Source organism: Cajanus cajan, chromosome 2 (assembly GCF_000230855.2).
Source record: "Cajanus cajan strain Asha chromosome 2, NIPB_CcT2T_4, whole genome shotgun sequence".
NCBI lineage: Eukaryota > Viridiplantae > Streptophyta > Magnoliopsida > Fabales > Fabaceae > Cajanus > Cajanus cajan.
In genome coordinates, this window is record NC_138518.1 from 40,347,820 (window position 1) to 40,356,883 (window position 9,064).

At 35.5% G+C, this 9,064-nt stretch overlaps 1 protein-coding gene across 2 annotated transcripts; it reads left to right on the plus strand.

The window, feature by feature from the left end:
• The first annotated feature begins 522 nt into the window (after positions 1–522).
• Positions 523–8,169, plus strand: ML5 (MEI2-like protein 5). Of its 2 annotated transcripts, none has more exons than XM_020360407.3 (13): positions 523–902; positions 2,678–2,724; positions 2,804–2,947; positions 3,040–3,509; positions 3,729–3,887; positions 3,989–4,105; positions 4,202–4,353; positions 4,787–4,878; positions 5,025–5,979; positions 6,119–6,203; positions 6,313–6,381; positions 6,574–6,753; positions 7,530–8,169. In XM_020360407.3, the coding sequence occupies exons 2-13, from the start codon at positions 2,694–2,696 to the stop codon at positions 7,653–7,655; spliced, it is 2,580 nt and encodes an 859-aa protein (XP_020215996.1). In that variant the 5' UTR covers positions 523–902; positions 2,678–2,693; the 3' UTR covers positions 7,656–8,169. The 2 variants fall into 2 exon arrangements, with proteins under 2 accessions (XP_020215996.1, XP_020215997.1); XM_020360408.3 differs by having other exon boundaries at positions 2,682–2,724.
• Positions 8,170–9,064: the final 895 nt, after the last annotated feature.

A 9,064-nucleotide genomic window follows, 5' to 3' on the forward strand; every position in this document is an offset into this window, starting at 1 on the left:
ATATTACATTAAATCTAATTGATATTATTTAATCATCTTAATTTATCACTTTCGGATATGTTATCGGTGATCTAATATAAAAGATTAAAATAAAATTTTTGAAAATTTAAAAAATTAAAAACAATAATTTCAAATTTGAAGAAAAAAATAAATTTATAAAATATATTTAAATATAAAATTTAATTAAAAGATAAAAAAAATACATTTAATATCATTTAATTTATGCATATGAACATCCATATGCATTAGAAAACTTGAATTTAGTTGGGAAATGAAATTAAAATAGAGATGCACGTGCACGTAACCCAGTTCTTATCTTTTGGGCAAGTGAAAGCAGTTCGGAGTAGGGCACAGGGTTCAATATTTCAATGCTACATTAATACATTAATACCTTGTACATCTGTTATCAATTTATCATTATCCTCGTCCAATAAATTATTAAACTTTTGTTTTGGGCAAGTTTTTAGTTTAATAAATGCAAAGACATAGTTTTATGGACACCAAATAACCTTTAAATACAGTTGAATCCTCCACCTTCTCAAAGTCCCAAACCATTGAAGCAAAATTTCTCTCTCTTTCTCTTTCTCTTTCTTTCTCTCAATCATTCTCTGCTCCTTTTCACTCTCTGGGGTCAGGGCCAATCATCGCCACGCTCTTGCTCTGCACCCTTCTCTCCCTCTCTCTAAAGATTCCCCATTTTTCTGCTTCCATCACAAGCACTGCATCAACACACATACACACACTACCTTGTTTTCTTCACTCTTTTGGTTGCAACACGTTTTTCTTTAATTTGTTGCATACCCATTTGGTTCTAGGGTCCAAAGAACCAACTTGTTGTGTCCCTGAAGCGTCTGTCTCTCATCTTCCCTTCAAGCACTAGGGTTTTCTCACCCCCTTTTCAGGTATTTAATGGGTTTTCCTTTGATTCACTGTTTTTGGATTTTCCAATGCCAAATTTTTAGTATTTTTGACGGTTTTTGTTGTGGGGTTGATCGGATTGATGGCCCGAGTTTTCGAGTTGAATTTGCTTCGAGTGCAGCGGTTATGGGGATTGTGGGGTTTCGGTTGTGATTTCTCTGTAGTGTGGTGTTGGTGAAACATGAAAGTGCTGAAATTTGTGGTTTTGGGTTGGGGGGTGCTTGTGCCAATGGGTCATGAGAAGTGGGTTGGTTTTGTAGTTATGATGATAGCTAATAACTTGCTTTGGTCAATGGTAACCGTTACTGTTTTGTGCATTTTTCGTCTGGCCTTGGGTTATGTTATCATGGTCCGCAGACACCAGTCTAACTACAAGGGGTCTTTCAATTTGATATCTTTTGTGAAAGCCACCATCATTGCTCTTTGATGGATGGATTATATTGAAGCTGCTTATTTGGATGTTGACATTTAGTGGGAAAGTTGCTGCCTTTCTTTTAATTCCTTTTTTTATTTTTTATTTTGCCAGCTTTGGTTGTGGAGTGTCTATTTGGGGACCTAAATCTTTATCATGATGCCATGAATTTATGGAGTCCCAGGACAAGTTTCCTTTTGTCTGGACATGCTTGAAGTGGATGGTGACTTATCACTGCCACTGAATTGAATCTGTTGAATGGAGAGTAACCCTTGTGAAGAACTGGCTTTTGCACGAGTTTGCTAATTGCTAGACTGTTCATCTGTCTGATTGGGTCTGATATGCCCTTATTTGTCTCCACTTGCAACAGGGGCACTGTTGCTGTCTCATGCATCTTGATTTGATTTTTTCTTTTTGAAAGTTGTCATGGATTTCAAGTTGAATCAAAAACTTGCCTTTTGTTGCTGCCAAATCTAGTTGAATAGGACATCCAAAATCAGTGGAATTGGAACACTCCTGAGTCTTGACTGTGAAGGTGGAAAAACACATTTGTGAAGGGTTCCTACCAGGAGATTTAGGAACTAGAGCTATGACATGGATCCTTCTCATTTCACTTTCTCACATTCTTGTGAAGATTAATAACCGTGTCTCTCTGTATATCTCTTCTCCCTATGGTTAGACTGTTTCCTGCCACACTGATCATGCAAAAACCCATTGAACCTGATTATTTGAAGTTGGTTTTGTACCCATCTATCATTTCATTATAAAAGCTCACTGTCAGTGGTTTAACTGCTGCTGAATTTGGGTGGGGAATCAGGAGTATTGAGTGGTTGAATATGTTAGCTTGTACTCTTACTTATGGATGGGGCATTGATTGAATTTGATCTAATGGTGTTAGTTCCCCTTTTTGTTGTTAAAAGTCAAGCTTATTAACTATCTAATGTATTAAGTGATTTGTCGATTACTTTTTTTGTGATTCCTTAACAAGTGCCTTGGCACTCTGAGCCGGATCCTTTTGCTATTTTGGAAACCTTGGGGCCGGGGAACAGGTGTTTAAAGCTTTATATATCTGCATTGTTAGTCCTTATTTGTCCAGAGGGGGTAAAATGGAAAAATGTAAACCAGATGGAATTCTGCTTCTATCTGTGTAATTGGTTATTGTTGCAGATTTTACCTAAAACTCATTGTCCTTCTAGGTGTAGAATTTTCATAATTATTGTTATTTCATGTGTGATTAGCATTTTCCTAAGTTATGATGATTGGCATATCTTTTAATTTTTTTATTTATAATTTATGTGCCTATAGCAAAAGCAAAATAACTCAATATATGACTGTTTTTTGAATAAGGCAGAAGGGTGGTGCAATGAGGCAGTCGTTTGATCCTTCATCTTTTGGTAATTCTCTGAATTCATTTTTTTTGGTTATTAACTTGTTACTATGTTGAATTAACTATAACCCTTTTATCACTAATAGGTCCTTCCAAGATCCCAGCTATAAAAATACCTGGAAAATCAGGGAATGGTGCATGGGGGGCTTTGTCTGGATCTGATTCCTACCATACTTCATCCGATGCTAGCCTCTTTTCTAGTTCTTTGCCTGTTCTTCCACATGAAAAATGTATGTGATGGTTATTTTCTAACTGTTCTGTCATTTGTATACTCCATTTTTAACTAATCAGTTGAATCTTGATTGGTTTTGCTAACCTGCAGTGAACTTGAATGAAACTGAAAATGGTTATCAATCTGTTGATGACATCTCATCCGGCTTTAAGAAGCTCCATCAAGATGCTGGTGGCAATGGTTCACTTGAAGATGGTGATACTCATGCACTTGGAACCATGCTTCCTGATGATGAGGAGGAGCTTTTAGCTGGTATAATGGATGATTTTGACCTAAGTGGTTTGCCTGGTTCCCTTGAGGACTTGGAAGAATATGATCTTTTTGGTAGTGGTGGAGGTATGGAACTTGAAACTGATCCACAGGAAAGTCTCACTGTGGGTATGTCTAAGTTAAGTTTTGCTGATAGTACTGTTGGCAATGGTTTGCCCCAATATTCTTTTCCCAATGGTGTGGGAACTGTTGCTGGAGAACATCCATATGGAGAGCATCCTTCTCGAACATTATTTGTTCGAAATATTAACAGTAATGTGGAGGATTCAGAGCTGAGAGCTCTTTTTGAGGTAAGTTGAAGTCAGGGTGAGGTGGTGAGCTCAATCTAGAAGCTAGTGCAACTTTTGCTTTAATATTTTAGTATTCTACATATGCTCCATAAATACAATTACAACTTATGTTGCTCATAATTCTTCACTGTCTCTTTTGGATAATCTGCATATCTTTGTTATTAAGTAATTCATTTGAAACAAGATCAATTATTAATGATGTTTCAATTTTTCCCCCAGCAATATGGTGATATTAGAACCCTATATACTGCCTGCAAACATCGAGGATTTGTAATGATATCCTATTATGACATCCGTGCTGCTCGAACAGCCATGCGTGTATTACAAAACAAACCTCTGCGGCGCAGGAAACTAGACATTCACTTTTCCATACCAAAGGTTTTTTTACCAACTTAAAAGTTCTTGTGATTTATTCTTTTCATTGATTGAATGCCCTGACATTGTTATTCTCTTGGCTTTATTTTCCTTCCGCAACCCAGGATAATCCATCAGACAAGGATATCAACCAAGGAACATTGGTAGTATTCAACTTAGATCCATCTGTTTCAAATGAAGACCTCCGCCAAATATTTGGGGCTTATGGAGAGGTCAAAGAGGTGATTGGTTTATCCCTTCTTGCTGCTCTGTATCCCTGTCATGTTTGTGTGTGTTCTGTCTTTTAAACATAAGATTAATTATCAATGTCTCTTCAGATAAGGGAAACTCCCCACAAGAGGCATCACAAGTTTATTGAGTTTTATGATGTCAGAGCTGCAGAAGCAGCACTTAAATCATTGAACAGGAGTGACATAGCTGGTAAACGCATAAAGCTTGAACCTAGTCGGCCTGGAGGAGCTCGTAGAAAGTGCGTACACTAATAATTTTCCTATTGCTTTTTTTGTTTTTCTCTTTATCTTTATATAAACACCTATTCTGCTGGCTGATTTTTGTGCATTGTGTAAATATAAAACAAAACTGAGGAGAGAACAGTCGAATAGAGTAGCACAATTGATATGGTTGGGCCTATCTGTCTGGTACCTAGTGTTACAGCTCTAATACTGTCAAAACTATTTGATATTTGTTATTATTGGTAGGCATTCATATAAAATGATTTATACCAAACTAGCCATAAGATTAATGTGTTTTGTAAGATAAGAGATTCTTTTTTGAATCTATTGTTTGAGGGCAGGAAACTTTCCATCAATAACTGTTATGTAATTTCTGTGCTGTCGCATTCATTTTCTGGTGTCATACATTTAAGCATAGACTTGTAACCATTGATTCCTTGCACTTTTTAGTTTGATGCTCCAATTAAATCAAGAGCTTGACCAAGATGAATCTCGGAGCTTCCGATATCAAGTGGGTTCACCTGTAGCTAGCTCTCCTCCAGGTTTGGTTCTTTGAGATGCTACACATCCCTTTTTCCATCAGCATCTTTGTTCTAGCAGCATTACTTTTTGTAATTGAGTTCATAACCATGTTCTGCTCGCATTTGTTCTCTATAATGGAATTAAGTTGATAAAATTTTCATAGCAGGTAACTGGTTACAGTTCAACAGCCCTGTTGAGCAGAATTCAATGCAAACTATCAATCATTCTCCTGGTTCTAGGATCATGAGCCCAACAGCAGGCAATCATTTACCTGGTTTAGCTTCAATTTTGCAACCACAAGTATCTAACACTGTGAAGGCCGCTGCTATTGGCAATGAATTGGGAAGGAACAGTCAAGCAGAGCACATATTTACCAGTATGAATTCATCACATGGAGCTACTTTTCAGTCACATTCACTTCCAGAGCCAAAATTCAGCCAGTATCGTGGAGCATTGTCCTCATTTGGTCCATCAACATCAAATGGATCCTCAGTGGAAACTTTGTCTGGGCCACAGTTTCTATGGGGAAGCCCAACCCCTTACTCAGAGCATAGCAAACCTTCAGCTTGGCCGAGATCATCTGTGGGGGGGCATCCATTTACATCCAATGGAAAGAACCATGCCGTCCCTTACTCAAGTCAGAATAGTTCTTTTGTTGGTTCATCTCAGCATCATCATCATCATCATGTTGGCTCTGCCCCATCAGGTTTGCCTTTTGAGAGGCACTTTGGTTTCCATCCCGAGTCATCTGAAACTTCATTCTTGAATAATGTTGGTTATGGAGGCATGAGTCTAGGGCACAATGATGGAAATTACATGGTTAATGTTGGTGGATCTGTTAATGCTAACATTACTATCCCGAGAAATATATCTGATAATGGTTCATCAAACTTCAGAATGAGATCTTCTCCTAGGCTTAGCCCTGTCTATTTGGGAAATGGTCCTTATCCAGGACTGCCCCCTACCACTTTGGAGGGTTTGGCTGACCGTGCTCGGAGTCGATGGATAGAGAACAATGGGAGCCAAGTTGATAGCAAGAAACAATTTCAACTTGACTTGGATAAGATTAAAAGTGGTGAAGATACAAGAACTACCTTAATGATAAAGAATATCCCAAACAAGTATGTTTAACTATAGTGTTTATTAACCATGTATATATATATGTGTGTGTGTGTGTGTGTGTGTTTGTGTGTATATATATATATATATATATATATTAATGGATTCTGAGATGATATATTAATTGTTTATAACTTGCAGATACACCTCAAAAATGTTATTAGCTGCCATTGATGAAAATCACAGGGGTACTTATGATTTTCTCTATCTGCCAATTGACTTCAAGGTAAATAATTTGCTCTTTTAGGAGTTGTTTATTTTTTCTATGTTGCTGTATGGCCCGACTTTATTTTTCAACTTTTGTTAAGCTGATTTTTTTTTTCTTGTAAATGCAGAATAAATGCAATGTGGGCTATGCATTCATCAACATGCTGTCACCCTCTCTTATTATTCCATTCTATGAGGTTTTTATAGGAATATTTTTTTGCTAATTTTGTTTTTTGCTGAGTGAAAATTGTATTGTATGTTGGTGTCAGAGTTTCTGTTATTTTCTTTATCTTATTAAAACTAATTTAGCAGTTAATGATATCCTGACGTTTATTTAAGAAATTAATTGTCTTGTTGACTAAATGGCAGCAATGTATCTGATTTTGCAGACATTCAACGGGAAGAAATGGGAGAAGTTTAATAGTGAAAAAGTTGCTTCTTTGGCATATGCTCGAATCCAAGGGAAGTCTGCCCTTGTGAGCCACTTCCAGAATTCAAGCTTGATGAATGAAGATAAACGATGCCGCCCTATTCTCTTCCACTCAGAAGGTTCTGAGGCTGGTGATCTGGTAATTGGAAAACATTGACTCGAGCATTTTTTATATTAACTTCACAGGAAATTTATATTTGAAATTATCAGCTTTTTACTACCTCCTTTTGTTTACACCTGTTACTTCTGTAAAAAAAATTGCTTCTATTTTTACCTGTCACTTTAAAATTCCAAGATGACATTACATTAGTTTCTATTTTCTCAATTATATTCTTATCATATAAGGGAGATAAATAAAAATATATTAAATGTTAATTGAATAAATAAGATACATATAGGGCATGCTAGAAAATTTCAAATAATTATAAAAACATGAAGATTAATAATGGCAAATCAAAGAAAACTAGGGATATGATTAGATAAACTTCTCTAATACTAAGAGGAGAAAAAAATAAGGAAAATTGAAATAAGCTTCTCCATAAACTTAATTTAACCTATGCATCAGTTAAAAAATAAGATTTTAGAGAAGTTAATAAGAGAGAACTTCTATAAATTAATTTATGTTTAAGCTAATTTTAGTTTGTGAAGAAACGTAATTCATTTTTTTTCTTCATATTTTTCTCTTCTAGAACTGTTTCAAGATAAGTTTACCCAAATATACCTTAATTACCTTTCTTAATCCACGAGTTAACCTTAAACGACAAATAAAAAGAGATAAAGTATTATCTTTCTTTTTTCCTTCGGTTTTGATGTCTGCTCAAGTGTAATGATGATTGAGGTTATAATTAACTAAACTTTTCGATCCTTTTCAACATAGAATAATAGCCAAACTGCTCATTCTTACTTTTCCTGTAGGCCGTACAACAAGAGCATCTTCCTTCCAACTCCAACAATCTAAACATTCAGGCATTAAGGTCAAGTGAGTTACATTCAAGTGATTCTGCTGGGAGTCCTCAAAAGTCAGGCTTGGATATAAATTAACATTTATATTAGATGCAGAGTTGCTTAGTCCAAATTGGTTGCTGTTAAGTGTTAACATTTTCAAAGATGTCGCTGGTGCTGCTGCATATATTTAGGAAGGATAACAGAAGGAAGTGTAGATTTTGTACCATAGTTATTTTGCCAGCAAGCTTTAGAAGCTTGGAGGAGCATTTTGATCTGATTATGTACACAAGGTCAAGGCTAAAGAGTTGAGCAAATGGAGTTTCCTTCTGAGGGAGGGAGGTTTGCTCATTTTTGCATTTTGGTGTCTTGTGATTGAGCATTTTTTTTCTTTACTTTCTGAAAAATGTTAATATGGGTAGAGTTCAGTCTGGTTGGAGGTTGGAAGTTGGTAAGAAGTGGGGGTACAAATTGTATAGGGAGAAATAAAGACTTGTTTCTATGTTTCCTCTAATGTATTAGTACTCTTGAAAACCAAGTGTAAAACGCATATTTAAATATGATGGTGTTCAAGTTGCTCACTATCTCAATCAAGACTTGATTCTTTTGGTAAGTGCAACTTTGACACGTCTAGTCAAAAAGTCCCTTCTCAAAGTTAACACGCATGCTTTGTTTTGTTCGTATGTGGAAAGAAGTCTAGAGGAAGAAAATAGGATAAAAAGTAAGAGAACATAAGGGTCTCTATACAAAATTGTTTTGTTCGATCAATTTCTGTTTTATTTTTTATTTTCACTTTTTAATTACAAAGTTGTATTATTTTTTTTAATTGTTTTCGGCTTTCGAAGATATGTACAGGGAACAGTAGCAGAAAATGTTATTTTTAGGGTTTCCTATACAAATATGTGAAAACATGTAACATTGACAATAAGGTGGTAGTTTATAATTAAAAAGTCAGAGCATGCAACATTGAAAATAAGGTGGTAGCTTATAATACAAATGTGAAAAACATGCAACATTGAAAATAAGGTGGTAGTTTACAGAAAATAAACAAGTAAATATACTCTAAAATAAAGAAATTTTAGGTTCAAATTGAGAGAAAAATGAAAGGTAAAAGAAAAAGAGACGTTAATATTTTTGTCGTTTGATGAGTATAAGAGCAAAGAGGAAAGAAAAATAGTGTTTTGATAGGTTTATTTTGTCCTGATATGAGATAAGGATATGTCTTCTTTGAAGTAAGGAAGGTCAATTTTATATATTAAATTTTTCCATTGTCATGGAAGGCACTCACATCTCCATGCAGTTCATACGACGTCAAACATATGCATATGATTCTTCGGTAGATGTTCCCCTAAGTTGCAACCACTGCAACATGTAAAGGGTCTGGAAAGAAATCTGCTTCCAAGAGGTCCAAGGGTCTGAACTTGAGACTTACATCATAAAGCCTTAAGAGAATTTTTTCTGGTTCTATCTTTTCTTAATCATCCTCATTATAATTGGAAGTTGCACCT

Excerpts from the sequence above, each read along its gene's own strand:
- ML5 (XM_020360407.3), top strand. The coding sequence starts at position 2,694 with ATGAGGCAGTCGTTTGATCCTTCATCTTTTG. Across the intron at positions 3,510-3,728 it reads AGCTGAGAGCTCTTTTTGAG|CAATATGGTGATATTAGAAC; the intron begins GTAAGTTGAAGT and ends TTTTTCCCCCAG. Across the intron at positions 4,106-4,201 it reads CTTATGGAGAGGTCAAAGAG|ATAAGGGAAACTCCCCACAA; the intron begins GTGATTGGTTTA and ends ATGTCTCTTCAG.